The following is a 20,456-nucleotide window of genomic DNA, read 5'->3' as shown; positions in this document are numbered from 1 at the left end:
ATTGATGAGATTTGAACTGTTAACCTTATTAATATGTTTATAAATAATAATATTAATATTTGTTGTTGGCGAGATTCGAACCTGAAACTTGAATAGCGTATAAACAATAATATAAATATTTGTTGTTGGTGAATTTCGAACCTCGGAGGTTAAGTAGTGTAAATAATAATATAAATATTTATTGTTTGCGAGATTTGAACTTAAAAACTTGAGTAGCGTATATTATTTTAATATTTAAATCTAACGGTCCTGATCATTTCATTAATAAAAATTTGACGGTGATCATAAATAGGGATAACCAAATTAACCAAAAAATATATCAATATATACCACATTCCGGTTATTATAGTATAGTATAGATAGTATAGATAGATGCATTTCTTCAACTAATAATTGTGGGCTTGGTTGCAAGTAATTATCAAGGTGTCGTTTCATTGTCAATCAAGAGCTTGTCTAGAAGTGAGATAACAAGATTTATCGTCCAAGGTATTTCTTAGATGCCAGGTGTTTACCTATATTGTTAGATGAACATTTAATTAAGTCCATAAGCATCATGCACTAAATTAACCATCAACTAGCCTCGTCTTGACCTGTACAATAAGGTTAACATAATACTTTACGTATCCCGGTGATCATTAGCTATATTATGTGATAAAACTGTAGTTATATTTTATTACTCTATTTAAATTTGTTGTTGTTGTTTTACCAATATCTTTAATTTTTATTTAATACTACTGTGTGTATGATTACTGTTTTGATAATTGTATTTATTAGTTTGATTTTATCCGTTTAAAACAACATGCAAAAGTATAAAAATATTACATTATTATTATTATCTAGTGTCAAATAGATGTATTTTAATTTAAACATTATAAGTAGTTTGATTTAATATTTAATATAGATGTATTTTTCTAAACTTGTCTATATTGTTATTGATATTTTGCCTATTGTTAAAACATTTTCTTGTTATTCCAGTTATATATTTGATAATTTTAAGTAGGCTTTCCTCAGAGATGAACCCTATTTGTTCTTATAATAATCTTGTTAATGTTTGATCAGCAGGGATTGCAAGAGAAAATTTCAAAGAGCCTGATATGTTGTAAAATCCGTAATTTTATTTTTTAGTTTATCTGTTAGATATTAGATATTAATTAGTTTAGATAAATATTTTAATTTAGAATATTTCGGAATATTTTTGTGCAAGTTATTTGAGTTGGGAAAAGATTTGTTATTTGTGGTAAGAAGTGTGAGAATAAATTAGAAAATCAATATTTTTTTAGTTTAGGTAATTGAGTGTGTCAAATAATTTATTTTAGGAATTTACTTAGAAAGATTAGGGTTTTATGTGACCCCTTTAGATTATTGACAAAACTTGTACAGGGCCTCGCACTCGTCAAACAGGTACTTACTCATTCGATTTTCTTCTGACTACTTGTTTTGTATACGTGTCATGCGCCTACAATTGCCTACTAACTACTTATATGTATTGTATTATGCGGTTAGTAGAGTTAATTTAATATGATAGCATTCTTTGATTAAACAAGTAAGAAGCATGCCTACCATTTATTTGTCTTGATATTTATGTGCCCTGTTCAACTCTAAACAATGTCATGTTAGATGAAAACTGAAAAGAAAATCATAAGTTCATCTTTTCTGGCTTAATTTTTTAGTATAAAATTTGCATATCACCGCTATACAGTAATCAATTAATATTATTAATTAGATATTTTTATGTGTACGCACGAGTGTGCAACTTTAGATATCTATTAAGGGCGCGTAATTATTGAACTTTAGATGCCGACCACTGGCAAAGTGTGGTATAAAGAATAAGAATAAGAATTAGATGCCGGCTACTGGCAGAGGTGGCCGTAGATCAAGACTGTGGTATTTATAAGAATTATCGTTTCGTTCTGTTTTATTCAGTTCTGATCTGTTAATATCTGTACTGTTATAAAATTTGTTCTGTTCTGTTTTAAATTCTGAATTTTAAAATATAACACTTTGGGTTTGTTTTATTTTAGAAAATGTTTTACAAAATTATTATTATTTTAAGAAAAATCATTTTATTAAAACACCCATTGTTTTTCTGTTTAAGAGTTAGTCAATTTGTACTTGCTGAGCTGTGTAGCTCACCCCTTCTAATATTTAAGGTTCGGAATTTGGAGCATATTAAGAATAAGGAATGAGAACTATGTGGAGATCTGTGCTTCTTAATTTCGTGCTATTTGAATTAGAATAAAGACTTTGTTTTTGAAAAATAAATTTGATTCTCTGTTTAGACAATTAATATCGGATTTGTGGAGCTGCGTCTCTATTTTTATGATTTTGATTATTGAGTTTGACCGCTGCTTTGACCATTTTGAATTATCGAATAAGAATCTATTTTATTTAAGTTGTGTATTTAGAATTAATAGTCCGGAAGTGCGGGTTGTTACATATGTGCTCTACATTTGAGAGAAACATAGATAAGTTTCTCCGAAATAATTATAAAGATAACTCCAGTATTAGCATACAAGAAATTCATAAATAAATATTAAAGTGCCAGATGTATCCATACAAGCTATAAAATTCCTTTTTAAGTTAGCCCACAAATACAAATATATTTGTAAAGCATGGGCCAAAGCTAGCTGCAACATAGTCCATTTATACATAATTATTAATCAAATATCATTTCAAAATCCGTCTTCTTGAATAATAAGAACTCAGATACCTCTCTTGAGAGAATTCAAGATTTCTAAATTTGTTTTTGTTATAGTTGAGCTAAGGACCCGTGAAATATTTTATAGATCAACATGCACAGTTTACAAAACTTGCACTAAAATAGACTAACACATTTTCTAAAGTCTTTTTATCCATATCCATTTTACATGCAGCAAAATCTGCATATAATCTTCTAGGTCTGTGACCCTTCTTTGTCCAGTTCTTCTTGACCCTTGATCTTGTACTCATCAAGTTTCATTTGTAGACTTTCCATTCTGATGATAGAACGGTTTGTTGATAGATAATCTTGGATCTTCAAGTTGGTTGCATTCTGTAATTGAAACTGTTATCGAGATCTGCATTACTGTATAGAGATGTCGTATATCGACATGTAAAATGACTTATCGATATCTCTACTTCTCTACAAGTGTTATAACTTGTCAATATCTTCATCATCATCATCATCATCATCATTATCGTACCCAATAATACCGCATGTGGCAGTGTCTGGGGAAGGTATAACGTACGCAGCCTTACCCTCATTCCACAAATTGAAGAGGTTGTTTCATCAAAAGACCCCCATCTTGTGTGTGCACAAATATATGTGTTTTAAGTAAAAAATGATAAACAATGATATATAAAAGTAGGTAAAAGTAAGCGAGACAATACCTTCGCCCGTGATTTTTTTCACATGGGACTTACCTATTCCGTAAAAAATCATCGGCCAAAAGTATTTGTCGTAAGTCCCTTCTATTTCTCATATTGCACTCATTTCGATGCCCCAAACTCAATATTTCCCCTGGAGATCCCGCTCCAACCTAAATGCTTTGAAAATTGGCGCGGTTCGACTCATCCGATAAAATCCTCCTCTGACGCAACCTAATCATCATCTTCATCTCCTCCATCGCATTCTTCATATCCTTGATTTCACCAAACCCTAACTTGTCAACTTCCTTATCCCACATGCTCCGCCCGTCGGTGCAATTGGTCTCCACAACCTTCTCTAGAATCTCTCCGACCTTCTTTGATACTTTGATTTCCGACTTTTCAATATCTTCGGTTCTGTAAATCCTGTTTGACTTGTCGATAACTCCAGTTTTCTATATGCAGTTTGGCTTATCGATATCTTCAGTTCTCTATATGCAGTTTGACTTTTTGATATCTCAACTTCACTACATATACTTTGACTTGTCGATATCTCCACTTCTTTACATATATTTTGACTTGTCAATATCTCCACTTCTCTACAATGACATCTCTATAAGTATACTGACTTCTCTATAAGTTTATCAGATTTCTCGGTAGATTTCTCGACATCACTTGATCTGTTACTTCTTGACACTTACTTGAAATATTTTTCAATTTACAACATTATTCTTCATTAAGCAGTTTATCTTCATTCTGAGACATGATCAGGCTTGATCTTCTTCCAGAACCTTATTCCTAGCTTTTTATTTTGCCCATTGATAAAATATTTACTTGTTGTTCCAATTATACATTTGATATTTTTAATTAGGCTCTCCTAAAAAATGGACCCTATTTGTTCTTATAATAATGTTTTTAATGTTTGATCAGCATTACTATTACAATAGAAAATTTCAAAGAACCTGATATATGCTCTAATCTAAGAGAAACATAGATAAGTTTCGCCAGAATAAATAGAAAGATAACTCCGGCATTAACATACAAAAAATTCAAAAGTAAATATTAAAGTGCTAGATGTATCCGTACAAGCTATAAATTCCTTTTTAAGTCAGCCAACCAATAAAACATTTGTAAAGCATGGGCCATAAGCTGGCTGCAACATAGTCAATTTATACATAATTTATTAATCAGAAATCATCCCAAAATTTATGATCATAACCATCAATATGATAACAGGGTGTTTCAACTCTCTGATTTGCACTCTTGAAGAAGCTCTATAATATTGCAACATCTCTTCTGCCATTGTGAATGCTACATACTTATTTATGTATGGACTACGGTGAATGGACATTCTTTTTAGCAACGAACTGTGGCCTAGTAGAAACTTGATTAACTCCAACTCAGCTTTAAGACCCATGAAACTACTGAATGTGAGTATGTGACAATTCAAGATGATCTATAGTACAATCTTCAGAATCTTCTATCCGATAATTCTTGAGATCCTCCTCACTATCAAGCAGACAATGCTGATAGAGAAAAAAATACTATAGATTTTTGATGCAGAAGATGTAGAAAGTGTTGTAGTGCAAAATACTATAGAAAAAACACATTCCTACAGTGAACTTTTCAATTTTAGCCAGGCTACCTAGAACCTTGACCAATTTGGATATTTCCGCACTGGATATTTTTTCTGCACCGCATCAGATGTTTCTGTCTGCAACATTATGTCTTCCCATTTTTCTGGCACAAGGCAAGAACATTCTTTAAGGTTGTGCAACCTGGGTAAAGCATACTCTAAGTTTATCTCGTGATATATATGATGTAGGCATTTGAGATTCGGAGCACTAAAGTTGATAGGGAAGAGTGCTGTACAAAATATCAAGGTCAACTTCTCAAGCGCCTGGCAATCGTAAATCGGAAGTAACAAAGACTAGCTCAAGAATCCTTAGATTTGTATTTCCTCCAAATGCAGGTCTCTAGGGAAACAAACCTTTTGTAAATAAGTGCCGTAAATTCTCCATGCACATCGTCCTCCTTGAGAATAAGTTGCTTGATACCATTCCTTGCTAGCAATGGAATCCACTGATCCACAATCATGAACTATTTGAGCATCAAAACTGTAACCTTGATGAAACGCGAGGGAAAATTTGAGGATTGGACCATTGTGGAGTAATAGAACTTTATTTATCACGCTAACCAACTTATATGCCCTCACTCGTGAATCTCGATGTAGACTTATTTTATCCAAGATGCTGAACCGATAATCAAAGATTAAATGTGGAATGGTAGTCTAACAATGTCTCCATTTCGTTGATAAGACACTGGTTCTCAAAGCATCTTGTATAGGCAGAAAACACAGGAAAATTTCTTGTATGTTTAAAGGCAGCTCACTGATTCTATCTCGATAAAAAGGATAATCTTTCTCATACAATATTCTGCCATTCTTTTCTGGAACAAGAAAATGATAGCCTCTTTCAGTTTATTACACCCACCCAACATATCTAACAAATAAATTTTCCTGCCTGAGATTACTTAGAGAAGACGCAAAACATACGCTATGCCCCTTTCCGGTTGGCCATTTTGTATATGTACAAGAGGAGAAAATGCTCCCTCAAACACCTTATTCTCCCTCAAACACCTTACCGGATCATATTGAGATAGAAACTAACAAATCAAAAAATACAAATAAAGAAACTAACATCTTTCAATTAAAACAGATGGAGGCGACTACAAAAGATAATCAGTCTAATGATTTAAGATTAAAAAAAAAACAAGCCAGATTTATCTTAGAGAAGAATGAAATCAGCCATCCATTCGCGAATAGTTAAGTAAAAAAACTTGATAGTACACAATTTTAGGTTCTCTATGACCTCATTTCAACAGTTTCAATAGGTGAATATAACTAGTATATATACACAATTGAATTTTCTCTTCTGTTGTACAGCATACTGATAAAAAAATATAACTGTTAACCAAATCTAATGATATTTTCAACATCATAATAAATAAAAATCCAGCATATGAAAATGACATTCGCCAAAAGCAAACAAATATGAAGTCTAACCATAGATAGAAGAAAAGACAGAGTAAAAAGATCATACCACTCTCTACATAGAAGTTGTGGAGACAGAGAAGAAAGAAAGCCCACTCATTCACTGCTTCCCGTCCGATTGCTGGCCTAGCTAGATAGACACCACCTTCATAAATCAACCCTGTGTTCGTATTCGTTAACTCATGTGCATATGCTTAGAATATAAAAAATAAATTACTGCATTTATACATTGATAATCAACTACATTAAAGCACATGCAAGGCACGAGCCTCCATTTTAACTCAAATATCTAAACTGTATATTCCTTGCAACGCTTGTAAGATAAACTTTCCATGTGTAAGGCTTACTCTCCGCAGGACTCTAATAGTCATTAAGTCGTTTCACAGCAACCCTTGCAGCTTCTTGCAGAACTCCTTTTGTACATTTGAACTCCACTTTGTCCAATAATGTTTTTATCGCTAGAATAATTTATTGCAAGCTGCATTTTACATTAAGACTGACGCCATAGTTTGCCAAAAGAAAATCTCGCGCTCACAGTCACCTAGAGAGAGGACAATTTGTTAATTTAAGATCAAAGAATAAAGAAAAAAAGGTGGGTAACCTGAGATTCTGTAATACGCGTCCATTGTCTGAATCAGTTCATGACTGAACCTACATAATTGACCTTTATAGCAGTTAAAGTAACCATATTAGAGTGGATCTGATATTCCAATTGCAAGCAAGCTGAATTGACCATGAACCTACATAATTGACCTTTATAGCAGTTAAAGTAACCATATTAGAGTGGATCTGATATTCCAATTGCAAGTAAGCTGAATTGACCATGAACTGCTCTAGAAAAAATAATGCTGAATAATATAAGTTGAGGGATCTTACTTGTATCAATTTATAAAAAAACAAAACACCCAAATTAGCACAGCCATCTACAATTGCAAAGTGCGCAACAATAACATAAGTTCCCAATTGGTGAACCAGACTCCCCCAAGCACCATAGACACATCAATGTGTCATTTAGATACATAAAGTATTTTACAACATTGTCCTGGAAAGCATAATGATCTTAATATTGGCAGGAAGGTGGAAAATAGGCAACCTGGTTGTTACGTTATAATAATTAGGAAGTCATACAATTCCACAATGTTTAAATCTTTAATGGGATAGGTGCAAGTCACAAGCTGGGAACGGCCATTTAAAATATAAAAATTTATTTTCTATATACCAATATATATGTGCTAAAATGCTGTTTGTATTAGCTTTCTTTGGCCACCTAATTAATTGCATTAAAATGCTACCGAGTTCATAAACCAACCTTAATGAAGATACCTGGGAATTGGCACTGGCAGGCTAGAAGTCATCCGTCCATTGGCACCTCTCCGTTTACATTTTTACAAACCTCGTAGTCAAAATTTTAAATTAATTATAAGCCTGGAATCAGTAACTTTAATTTGCGAATAACGCTTGGAACCAATTGTCCCAGACAATGTTCAGAATCCAATTCTCGTGAATTGCAAGTAAAGCTAATCAAAAAGGACATCTAATATCTTTAATTTAACATCTTACCTAGTAGATCAAATCAAACTCAGCAACATGCGCACCAGCCTACAATATTATAAAACCTCTGTATGGTAAACAACATCTTGTTGTCATCCTGGGTCACAAATTGGATGGCAACAGATTTATTTCCATTCCAAACCAGCTGATGATGGAATTAGTGGCAGACATATACTGATATACCGATACGAACAGGTGAATTAACAATTACATATATTTAATCTTTATAATATGATTCACATAACCATGGCTACACCTACAATAAGTCAGATGTTGAAACCTGATGTGTAAAATTGTCTTCAATATTTGTTGGAACACCGAAGCAAATCTCCACAAAGATGGAGTCCGCATGTTGTCAACCTGAATAAAAGATTTGCCTGAGTTCGAAGTCATCTGGAAAAGTGCAGAAGTGATCGAAGAACAAGGTGAGAGTTTTGCTGCCGGGGGAGGGGGGAATTTGCAATGTATAAAAATATGAAGGACAAGTCTTTTGACAGCATTACATATGTACGACGTTGTCACTGGAAAATTGAAGGCAGTTAGGTAATATCTAGGTGAAAAGTAAGTCAGGAAGTAGATCAAAGAAATGGGAAAAAGTGGGGGGTTTTTATGTCTGGTCTATCTTGTAAACCTTGAGTGGTTAATTGGGAGTTACCCAGCAACTCGAAGGTCTGGGAAATATTTGTAATATGAGAAGAGTGTTTTGGTAGAGGAAGTTATTCATACAAGTTTAGTAATTACAGTTCGTGTTTAAATTTTATATAGTCGCTAAGATCATATATTAGAGTCCCTGATTAGTTCATTGCAACATCTTTGTTTAAGTACCAATTTCAAGTAACGATAGTGCCTGAGAATTGAATATTTCTAGTGGATATTATTTTTACTCAGTAAGGTATATTATGTATGGGTGAGCTTCTACCATGTTTATAGTAATTCTTTATTCTTCAATTGATCACGTCTACATGGTAAGTAAGTGTGTCAAAGATGCAGCGCTTCATAGGAGTTAAAGTGACCAAGACACTATGCATTCTTCTTTTTAATTCGTCAATGCTAATTAATACACATAGTTTCCGCAAAGGGAATCAGGACCCTATCAAACAGGTAAACATTAACACAAAAAAATTCAGCTTCAAAATAGTCATTAAATTTACTGATCATTAGCTAGGTGTGGACGTGTGGTTATAAGTGCCTTTACCTATCTGGTCATAATGCACTGTGACCTTGCCAATACGCTCCCCGAGTATCGACAGATAAGAAATAAGCCCCTCAGGTATCCTGGCAGATGAAGAAAATATAAATGAAGTAAAGTTGAGATATATGTTTACAAGCTGCTTGTATTGTATGATCAAGTCTTTTAATTTAAAATATAATGCACACCATTCACAAGGATGTTAGTAATGAAAATCATTAACCCAAGTTTATTACTACTCAAGATAAGTAATGACCACGCGTAAATATATAGTCAAGTGAACAAAGTCATTTACCAAGCAAAAACAAATGATCAAACGCCTGGTGAGTATTCCTGCAACATCACCCTGTCCAAACACAGTCCACTGGTGTCACACATCTTACACGAGAGAGAGAGAGATATGCTCAGTGCTTAACAATTAAATTATGTTAATTGATCAGTTTTAGCACCTATACAAAGAAGTTAGTACTATTGACAATATTAATTAAAACTTATATAATAATAAAACTGTTTTCCCTAAAAAAAATAACAAAAAATGTGAACAGAAAAGTAATTATATAGTATTTCTTTTTAAGACAATGTTTAAGTGAGTAAATAAATAGTGTATAGCCTCAATTTGTATCTCTCTCGTAAAAATAAGCAAACAAACATGCTTCTTGCTCCGAACTGCAGGCTCCTCGGCGAATGGTAAATTAGGGTTCATCGAAGCTCAACAAAGGGGTAATTATATTAAACTCCTACTGTATAGCATATGATATTAAATTGATTTAATATAATTTTATCAATCATTGTTAAACCCTAGAATCATTTACAATCTCATAAATTCATGTGAATTTGCTTTCAATTCTTCCAAATTTAGACCAAGAAACTTGATAATCGTATCTCAAATGTTGTTAGAAACTCTCCTTATGTACTTTCAACAGATTTCGTAAAATCCAAATTTTCGGTTTATATGATGAATAATTGGTAGACTAGTGGTATGTCATTTTGCCTGTGTATGAATAATGGAGAGATAGTTGTAACTCATTTTGTTCGTGTATTTCGTATTTTCGTGTATGGATTTAAAGTACATGTTCAAATTCTGTTATATAAAATGTATTACACCGGAACAATTTCATATTGCATTTTGTAAAGTAAAATTTAAGAGTTCTTCAATTACAATACATTTTGTGAATATGACTCATGCATCTCAACCTAGTATATTAATCTGATATATATATATATATATATATCAATTTAATATTTACTTTGATCTGTTCCAAAATTTAAAAGTTGGCAAGCGGATAGAATAGAAACAAGGGAATGTGCTAGTCACTGTATGTTAAACTCCAATTAACTGAAAAGTTAACTTTTTTATTTTGCAGAGGAGAATGTTGAAATCTAGCGGAATAAAGGCATGCCGTGTTAAGAAAGATATAAATGAGATGCCTGGGGAAGATATTATCACCAGTCAGCTGCCTCAGCACATACGAGAAACTATTTTAGGTTTTCTTCCAATACGAGAGGCAGTGAGAACCAGTGTCTTATCAAGTAAATGGAGGCATTGCTGGACTATGATTCCACATCTAAACTTTGACGATGAATTTGTTGATGGAATCTTGGATAAATTAGAGCAACGCGATGATCCAGAACTGAAATCGCAGAAATTGGTTAGTGTAATAAATAGTGTCCTCCTACTCCATAATGGTCCAGTTCTTAAATTCTCCCTCATTTGTTCTGATGATGATTGGAATTTTCAAATAATTCAAGATTATATTGTACAATGGATTCCGCTATTGTCAAGGAATGGTACCAAGCAACTTGTTCTAGAGGACGTTGTGCTTAGAGATTTTTCAGCACATCATTTTTCTTCTTTGAAACTGACTCATTTGAAGCTTGTAGATTTCTGGTTTCGCTATGCACCTACATTTAAAGTATTTCCTTATCTGACAAATCTTGAGCTGGTACAAGTTGAGGTAATCGATCTTGCTGATTCAAAACAAAAAATCTTTAATTGCCCTGTGCTCGAGAAGTTAACTTTGACACTCTGTAATGGAATCTTCTCTACCAACTTCTATGCTCCTAGACTTAAATGCCTGCGTCAATTATGTCATGAAATAACTTCAGGATTTTCTTTAGTTGGGTTAGAAAACCTTTCAGAATATACTTTCGGGTTGTTAGATATGCCGAGGACTGAGACAATAAAATTCAATTTCGATAAGGTTCTTGGTAGCTTACCAAAAATTGAGAAGTTCTGTATTGCAATGCAATTTATGCAGGTAATATTCGAATCTCTTTACATTTTCTGTTCTAAATTTGCATAATGCATCCATTTCTAATTTTTTGTGCTCTTTGTTTGCAACATGTTTCAAAGTATTTGGCTGCCGGACATTCTCCAAAAACTCTTTCGAAATCACTGCCTTGCCTAAAGATACTAAATGTATCTGATATGTCATTTAATAAATCTTCTGAAGTTTCTTGTTTGCTTTGTTTGATTCGGAGTGCTCCCAACTTGTGCAAACTAAGTATCTCGGTGAGTCATGCACTTCAACTTATTGTGTATCACAACTTGGCTACTGTTTGTCAATTCTGAAATATTTTCTCAATATTAGGCTGAGTATTTAGTTGAAGGGGATCTCAAGGAATACTGGATAGAAGACTCTGAAGACTGTACTATGGATCATCTTAAAATTGTTACATTCCAATACTTCAAAGGTCTCAGAGCTGAGTTGGAGCTAGTCAAGTTTCTACTTGCCCGCTCTCCACTGCTGAAAACATTGTTCATCCACTTTTATGGAGCTGTGGAAAAGGATGCAGCATTAACGTTGTTTGAAGAGATTTTGCAGTATTCTAAAGCTTCTCCAACAGCACAGATTAGATGCTTGAATCACCCAGCTGGTGCTTATTATTTAAATTTTTGTTAACCTTGTTCAGCTCATGCTTCTTTGTGCCATATATCATAACTTTTCTTTATTTCTTACATATGTATCTCTAGATTCTATCTAAACTTTCTACCCTTTTATGTACTTATATTATCGTCGTTTGAGTGTTACTTTGTTGAAGTAACTAGCTTTATAATCCGTGCAATGCACGGGCAATGCCCTAAATCGCACAAATTGATGTTATTTTAGTTACGGTTGTTGACAATATTTTACGTTGATCGTCTTCGAATGATGACGTATTTGTTTATAGATATGAGTACATTTTCGGTTTTGATAGCATTCGTCAAATAAGGTTCTTCGACATTTAAAATAAAGGTCCGTAGTGACATTTATTGTTATCCTCCGCTAAAGGTGATCCGTGCGGGTTATTATAAAAATATTTGTAATATTTTAAGTTAATGCATAATACAGTAAATTATTCACATATAATTTTATTTTATAATTGTCATTTGAATTTAAATTTTCTTCAATTTATATTAATGAGCTTAGTAACTCTTTCCTGTCCCCTCGTACACTATCAACAAATACATATTACTGAACATGTTAGGCGCCTCCTGATTGTATTTGATACATAAACTTTATAAAAATTATATATTTTAGTCGATATTATTCTCTCACGCTGTAAGAATGCAACAAAACACCAATATAAACGCACATTATCTTATATTTTATGAATTATGAAGACCATAAACTAAAGTTTTTTATATTCATACATACAAACATACATAGATACATACATATATATTCATTTTCTACCATGCATTTCAAAGAAGTAAGCAACATCGCTTGAGGGAGAATATGGTAAATTAATTAGTTTAGATAATAAAGAAAAATAAGAATATATCTTAGAGGTCCACTACCTGAATACAATATAAGCTTTACCCCGTGCAATGTGTTTGTATGTTTAAAATGTGATCAGGATCATTTTGTATGTTTATGTTATGTTAACATGGTTTGTTCTCTCTATTGTTAAAGTTGTTTTTCTGTTCCATTCATTCATTTCATACTAAGCATATTATCATGGAGGAGGTTGACAGAGCAGTATGCAGCAATAAGCCTTGAAGAGGAGGGATAGCCTATGAAGCAGAGGAAATCCTAGATGGAGGGATCGATACTCGTTGGTGCCTGATAGGGATGTTTCTAACTGAGAGAGCCATTGATTTCGAGAAGATGCAACATGCTATGGCTACATTATGGTAGCCAGGAAAAGGCGTTTACATTAAAAGTCTGGAGCCAAACCGATTTCTCTTTCAGTTTTATCATGAGGTGGATATCTCCAGGGTAATTGAAGGCAGTCCCTGGACATTTGACATGATGCAATTTATATTTGAACGACTAAAGGAGGGGGACAACCCACGCTTGGTTCGACTAAACAAATTAGATTTTTGGGTTCAACTCCATGACATTCAACCAGGATTTATGTCTGAAAGAGTTTGTAAGGATGTTGGCAATTACATTGGGCAATTCATTGAATCTGATAGGAATAATTTTGTAGGAGTGTGGCGCGAGTATTTGCGTATTCGGGTAAGAATAGATCTGGATGTTTCGTTGAAAAGACGAATGAAGATTAAGAAAGCAGGTGGCGAGTGGTTCTGGATAAATTTTAAATATGAACATGTTCCCACATTTTGTTTTATTTGCGGTATTCTTGGTCATGCTGAAAAATTATGTTCAAAGGTGTTTGACATACCGATGAAGGAGATTGTGAAACCGTATGGTCATTTCTTACTGGGTCTAAATGGTTGCGAACTGGAGTTTCAAGTCAGCCTATGGTGGCCGACGGCGATCGGAACAGAAATGTCGCAGAGTTGGACAGAAACGGATTTTCAGGAAGAGATGGATACGATCCTATAATCAAGGAACGGGTTAACGCAAATGAAGGAAGGAATGCTGAAAATCAGGAACTTGATGATATGGAGGAAGATAAGAGGAGGGAAACTCGAAATTCAAAAAGCGTGAATAATGCTAACTCATCGAACGAGGAAACTGAGTATGTGTTTAATGATCCAAAAAGGAAGCGGCCCAATGATTGTTCTAGGGTCAACCCAATTAGTGCTACTGGACTTCCAAAAAACGTACAAGAGGCAGGCCTCAAAGCTGGGGTCTACCTAGACCAATGAGTACTTTATCTTGGAACTGTCGTGGGCTTGGGAACCCACGGGCTGCTCAGTTCCTTATGGATATTGTTGTCCAAAAGCAACCCAGATTAATTTTCCTTTGCGAAACTCTTTGCAACAAAGATACGGTAGATAGATGCAGAAGAATGATTGGTTTCGAAGGTTCAATTACAGTCGAGGTGTAAGGGAGAAGTGGTAGTCTAGCATTACTTTGGAAAAATGTAGGTGATTTTAATCTCAGTAGCCTCTCGAAAAATCATATCGATGGTGTAGTTAGTATTGAAGGGAGGGAGAATTGGAGGTTGACGGGGTTTTATGGGGAGCCAAACAGAAGACTTAGGAGGAATACTTGGAATTTGTTAAGGCTTCTTAATCATCAGTCTAGCTTACCCTGGTGCATAATCAGGGATATGAATAATATTACGTCTCAGGAAGACAAGAGAGGAGGGAGGAGATATCCGGAATGGCTGATCAAATGCTTTTGTGAGGTAATCTCAGAGTGTAATCTCATCGATCTTGATTTGTTGGGTAACCCTTTTACTTGGGAAAAATCCAGGGGAACGAGTTATTGGGTTGAGATTAGACTAGATCGTGCTCTAGTCACTCAGAGATGGCTGGATTGTGTTAGGGCGAAATCACGCACTAATATTCACGCAAGTATACGCGTTCGCAAGTAATATAGAATACTTTCAAGTTCGTTCCCTCAGAGACTCAGACTAATTTATTGTCTAATTTAACTCACTCACCAATATATGATTACTTCTCAATGTTAAGATAATAACACTTAAAATTGTTGATTAAATATTAACTATAATTAACTACTTAATTAACCACTTAACTAACACTTCAATTTATCAATAATAAAACACTCATGAGATCACAACTTCATTATTACTTCCTTCTATAGCCATAGTTATTACCTTTAGCATGTGACAGTGATGATATTAATCGAATAACACAAAACTGATAAAAGCCAACTTTCATTGTACTAATACCATTCTACCAAACATCCACAATTAAGATAGAAATTGAATAGTCATCAATTATGTTGAGTTCCTATATGTCTACAGAAATTGACAACACAACGATTTAAGCACAAGTTATTCCTTTTGATTACATAGGGCAAATAAAACTGTTAGAGTTACCCACTAATCATGCACAACGTACATGAACCTATGCTAGCATGGCAAGTTCTAAATCTCAAGATCCACCGCCGCTTCACAAGAGATTAACACCCTATCTTATATGTTCGCGACGCACATAAGACGAATACGCACAACCAATACTAGATATCATGCAATCATCACACACTAAAGTATTAAACAATTAACTAAAGAATTCCATAGTAAATCCGTTGCAACCCCATGATCACGATTAGCCCATAATAGAACTTATCGCCATCATGGGTTCATATGAAATCATGATAAACAAACACAAGAAAATAACAACTAAACTAATTATATTAAAACAGAGTACGTCACAAGAGTAAATAAGTCAAAGCAAGAAAACTAGCATCCATCGTTACAACGAAACAAGAATCACAAGAATATATGCTTCCTCTTCGTTGCTGTGTGCTAAATCGGTCTTCTTCCTTATCTCCTTCGCTTCTTGCAAAACACAATCTAAAACATAATCCCCTCTTAATACTCTGTGAAAAACGTCTCAAATCTACTTATATAATAGTCCCATAAAACTCAGATTACATAGAAGTTGGAAGCCAAACAGAAGTAGAAGTCTAAAACAATATATTATTTTCCCCGACCCTGCGCGGCCGCTCAGCATTTCTGAGCGGGCGCGCAAGGCTGCTGCGCGGCCGCTCAGCATTGCTGCGCGGGCGCGCAGGACCCTACTGGAAAATTTCCAGGTTTGCTCCGTTTCTTCTCCGTAATCTGCCCGTTCTTTTCCTCTCGCAATGGTGAACACATGCCAAGGCTTATTCTTGATGATTCCTCCTCCGAAATGCAACTAATACCCTGAAATGCATAAACACTAGAAAAACGCATCAAATACACAAAATACTTGATTTCAAGACACCAATTTAAGCCATTTTAAGACGTTCTAAGTGGTATAAAATGCCACTTATCAGATTGCTACAGTGAAGCAACTTTATCTAATTTAGAGATTTCAACGTCGGATCATTCACCAATATATGTAGATATTGACAAAAACAAAGAGAGCTCAGGTTGCAGGAGGTTCCGGTTCGAGAACGCATGGCTCAGGGAGCCCATGTGCAGAGATATCGTGTTGGACTGCTGGGAATCAAATTTAGAGTTGGGGTATAGGCAGAAAATAATGAGGTGTCAAGCTAAGTTGGGTGTGTGGGGAAAAGAAGTGACTGGGAATTTTTCTAGCAGAATCCGTGAGTGCAAGTATCGTCTGAAACAGCTTAAAAATCGTAGGGATAGCACTTCTGTTCGTCTATATGCGGATGAACAAAACAAGCTAAACGAAGTTTTGACTCAAAAAGAAATTTTCTGGCGCCAACGTTCAAAACAATTGTGGTTGCAGTATGGAGATCAAAATAATAAGTTTTTTCATGCTTCGGCAAGTAACCGTAAGAAAAACAATCAAATCCATAGGCTGCAAAATGATTATGGGGTTTGGTGTGACTGGTCCAACGGGTTAGATAATGTGATTATTGATTATTTTACCCAGATTTTCTCAGCGTCTAGTAACCAGTGGGATGAAATTTTGATGCATATTCAACCTTCAATCACTACAGAGTTAAATGAGGAGCAGCTCAGACCAGTGAATGAAGAGGAAGTGAAGCATACACTTTTTCAAATGAATTCGGATAAGGCTCCAGGGCCTGACGGAATGACTCCGGGTTTCTTTCAAAAGTATTGGAGTATAGTAGGTACATATGTGATTAAAATTGTTCGAGATTTCATTGATACTGGCCAGATGGCAGAAGAGTTAAATGAGACAAATATTGTTTTCATTCCAAAAAAGAAGTCGCCAGTGAATATGGGAGATCTGAGACCAATTGCTCTATGTAATGTCGCCTACAAAATAGTTTCAAAGGTCTTGGCAAACAGGATGAAACCTCTTCTTGATAAGGTAATTTCCCCGAACCAGAGTGCTTTCATTCCAGGTCGTCTCATCTCGGATAATATTATGGTGTCTTTTGAAATGATTCATTATTTAAAGCGAAAGCGCGTTGGAAAGGAAAGGTATATGGCAGTAAAGCTTGATATGAGTAAGGCCTGTGATCGTGTAGAATGGAATTTTGTGGAAGCTATGATGAGGAAGATGGGTTTTGACTCAAGATGGACTAGGTTGCTCTTCTTATGTCTCTCTACAGTTAAGTATAATGTGATTCACGGAGGGAGGGAGATGGGTCCAATTATCCCGACGAGGGGGATTCTCCAGGGAGATCCGATTTCCCCTTACTTATTTATCATTTGTCATGAGGGATTCACAGCTCTTATAAATGGTTATATTCAAAAAGGGTGGATTCATGGATGTAGGGTAGCTAATGGTGCTCCTTCAATTTCTCACATGCTTTTTGCTGATGATAGCTATTTGTGTTGTAAAGCAACGACTAGTGAAGCATCTAAAATCAATCAACTGCTTCAAGTGTATGAGTCTGCTTCAGGACAGAAGGTCAATTATCAGAAGTCCTCTATATTTTTTAGCAGAAACACAGATGACAGGACTCGAGGGGAGGTCTGTAGTCTGATGAGAATGTCGGAAGCAACGGATAATTGCTTGTACTTGGGCCTTCCAAATACGATGGGACGAAACAAGAATGTTATTCTGGGCTTTTTAAATGAAAGAGTACGGAAAAAGCTGGCTTCTTGGTATGGGCAGATCATTTCAAAACCTGGAAAAGAGATTTTGTTAAAAACAGTTGTTCAACCATTGTCTACCTACGCGATGAACGTGTTTCTCTTACCAATGGATATGTGCAGAGAAATAGAACAGCTCATGTGTAACTTCTGGTGGCAGTCAAGCAATAAGGCAGACAAGGGCATTCATTGGGCTAGTTGGGATAATTTGTGTAAGCCAAAATGTTTGGGAGGTATGGGGTTCAGGAAGCTGCATGATTTCATGGCTTTGTTGGGTAAACAGGCTTGGAGGTTGCTTAATAATGAGACGTCCCTGGCTGCAAGGGTATTTAAGGCTCGCTACTATCCTTCAAGTAATTTTCTAGAAGCAGGCTTGGGGAGTAATCCGAGTTTTATATGGCGAAGCATATGGGCTACGCAAAGTTTACTCAAAGTAGGTCTAAGGTGGAGAATAGGGTCTGGGGAGAAAGTTAGAATTTTAGGAGATCCTTGGCTTAATGATGATGTTCATCCATATGTCGTTAGTAATCATCCAGCCCTTGATAATCAATATGTTAGTAGTCTGATGAAAGTGGAAGTTAAAGAATGGAACACTGAAGTGTTAGAGGATATATTTTCGGAGAGAGATCAATTTATCATTCTTGGTATTCCTCTTAGTTGCAGATGAGAAGAGGATAGAAGATATTGGGTTAAGGAGGAGTCTGGAGCTTATTCAGTCAAAAGTGCGTTCAAGTTAGTTCAAGAATTGAAAGGAGGTTTGGAATTTGAATGCAAATTCAGGTTTTTGGAGAAACTTGTGGAATTTGAAAATTCCACCGAAGGTGAAAAACTTTCTATGGAGGGCCTTCAATGGTTTTTTACCAACGAAAACCGCATTACAACTGAAGTATGTTCATATTTCAAGTGAGTGTCCAATGTGTAATATTATAGAGGAAACTACGGTGCATTGTTTGGTTTTCTGTGATTTTGCTAAAGCCTGCTATCAGGTAATAGGTGATGTAACCGATGCAGATGATGATCAACTTCTTAGTGACTGGTTGATTTCCGTTATGGACAGGTATGGCAAATCAAAAGTAGTAGAGGTGGGAATGATTATGTGGTCCATATGGAAAGCTTGGAATTTGGTAGTCTGGAAAAACACCTATACTCATGTTGACGAGGTAGTTCGTGTAGCACATCTTACTCTTGATCAATGGCTTGTTGCTCAATCAAAGAATTTCACTCCGTCTACGGCATAAATGCACTCGATATATGGCAAAGAGCAATGGAAGATACCAGATCGGGATACAATCAAGATAAATGTGGACGCAGCTATTTTCAAGAATGAGAACAGGTTTGGTCATGGTTTTTCTGCTAGAGATTATACAGGGAAGTTGATTGAAGCTAGGTCCGTGTGTCGATTCGGGAGGGTAAAAGCTGATCTTGCAGAAGCTTTGGCGTTTAAGGAGGTTTTAAGTTGGGTCAAAACAAAGCAGTGGAATAAAGTTATTATAGAGACAGACTGCATCAAAGTAGTCCAAGCTCTAAGATCCTCAGTGTCTCTAGTTTCTACATTTGGTTTGTTCATATCTGATTGTAAACAATTATTGCATGATATTGCAGATGCTGAGTTTTGTTTTATTAAACGGTCAGCAAATAGGGTGGCTCATTGTTTAGCAAGGCAATCCTGTTTATTTCCTGATCGTAGCATTACTGAGATGGATGCATCGTCTGAGGTAGTGTCTTTGTGTAGTAGTGATTTATTAATGGAATGAAAGATCTCTTTTCCAGTGTCAAAAAAAAAGAATGTAATTGATAAGTTTAATTAAGGTAGAAGTTTATATTGTATTTGTACATATAAAAGTCCTTAATTTATTATTTTCATGTAAATTTGAATTTATTTGTATCATAAAATATAATAATACTTAAAGTATGATATGAGTATATATAAATATTTATTCAATTAGAGGTATAAATGGTTATGATGCCCATATCATGTTTAATACATACATTTTTTTATTATTTTTTAAATATCTAATTCGTAAATGTTTATATTAGATCTAAAAATTAGTATTAATATAATATATGGTATATTACAGCGAACCATGTAATAAAAAATCACCGGTAGGGTGTGACGATATCATTAAGATTGATGATTATATATTTAAATGTATTGCCACTTTTTATAAAATTACATGATTTTGTACTCAAGTTTCTCATGTATAAATACTGTAAATATTATATATTTTAGTCAACATTAGTTATTCACGATGTAAGGACACAACAAAACACCAATATAAACCAACATGATCTTATATTTTATGAATTATGAATACCATAAACTAAAGTTTCTTACATATATACACACAAACATACATAGATACATACATACATATTCATTTTCTACCACAAGGCGCCTAACATGTTCAGTTATATGTATTTGTTGTTGTTGTTGTTATTATTATTATTATTATTATTATTATTATTATTATTATTATTATTATTATTATT

The 20,456-nt window shown here is 34.6% G+C and overlaps 2 protein-coding genes and 1 long non-coding RNA gene across 16 annotated transcripts; 2 read left to right on the top strand and 1 right to left on the bottom strand.

Annotated features, from left to right (window-relative positions):
- Positions 1 to 4,392: 4,392 nt before the first annotated feature.
- On the bottom strand, positions 4,393 to 8,368 carry LOC141689274 (uncharacterized). Of its 14 annotated transcripts, none has more exons than XR_012562325.1 (5): positions 8,229 to 8,368; positions 7,958 to 8,122; positions 7,721 to 7,790; positions 6,447 to 7,490; positions 4,396 to 5,793 (listed from the first exon to the last, which is right to left on the bottom strand). It is a non-coding gene; the product is annotated as an uncharacterized LOC141689274 (long non-coding RNA). The 14 variants fall into 14 exon arrangements; XR_012562326.1 differs by having other exon boundaries at positions 6,447 to 7,439; XR_012562321.1 differs by having other exon boundaries at positions 4,393 to 6,009; positions 6,447 to 6,557; positions 6,745 to 8,122.
- A 1,330-nt stretch (positions 8,369 to 9,698) lies between these two features.
- Positions 9,699 to 12,334, top strand: LOC141688802 (F-box/FBD/LRR-repeat protein At1g13570-like). Its single transcript, XM_074492914.1, has 4 exons — positions 9,699 to 9,857; positions 10,502 to 11,395; positions 11,491 to 11,649; positions 11,729 to 12,334. The coding sequence occupies exons 2-4, from the start codon at positions 10,508 to 10,510 to the stop codon at positions 12,038 to 12,040; spliced, it is 1,359 nt and encodes a 452-aa protein (XP_074349015.1). The 5' UTR covers positions 9,699 to 9,857; positions 10,502 to 10,507; the 3' UTR covers positions 12,041 to 12,334.
- Positions 12,335 to 19,204: 6,870 nt separating this feature from the next.
- LOC141691158 (uncharacterized) lies at positions 19,205 to 19,720 on the top strand. The gene has a single exon (XM_074495898.1). It carries the CDS (start codon positions 19,205 to 19,207, stop codon positions 19,718 to 19,720), a length of 516 nt encoding a protein of 171 aa, XP_074351999.1.
- The last annotated feature ends 736 nt before the right edge of the window (positions 19,721 to 20,456 follow it).

Source organism: Apium graveolens, chromosome 10, assembly GCF_009905375.1.
Source record: "Apium graveolens cultivar Ventura chromosome 10, ASM990537v1, whole genome shotgun sequence".
NCBI classification, from domain to species: domain Eukaryota; kingdom Viridiplantae; phylum Streptophyta; class Magnoliopsida; order Apiales; family Apiaceae; genus Apium; species Apium graveolens.
Note: the sequence above shows the minus strand (reverse complement) of the source record. Positions and strands in the feature narration are given on the sequence as shown.

What these genes read in the sequence shown, in the direction of transcription:
- LOC141691158 (XM_074495898.1), top strand. Translation starts at nt 19,205, where the DNA reads ATGCACTCGATATATGGCAAAGAGCAATGGAAGATACCAGATCGGGAT.
- LOC141688802 (XM_074492914.1), top strand. Translation starts at nt 10,508, where the DNA reads ATGTTGAAATCTAGCGGAATAAAGGCATGCCGTGTTAAGAAAGATATA. An exon ending in TTGCAATGCAATTTATGCAG is followed by an intron (nt 11,396 to 11,490) that starts GTAATATTCGAA and finishes CATGTTTCAAAG; the next exon opens with TATTTGGCTGCCGGACATTC. An exon ending in TGTGCAAACTAAGTATCTCG is followed by an intron (nt 11,650 to 11,728) that starts GTGAGTCATGCA and finishes TCTCAATATTAG; the next exon opens with GCTGAGTATTTAGTTGAAGG.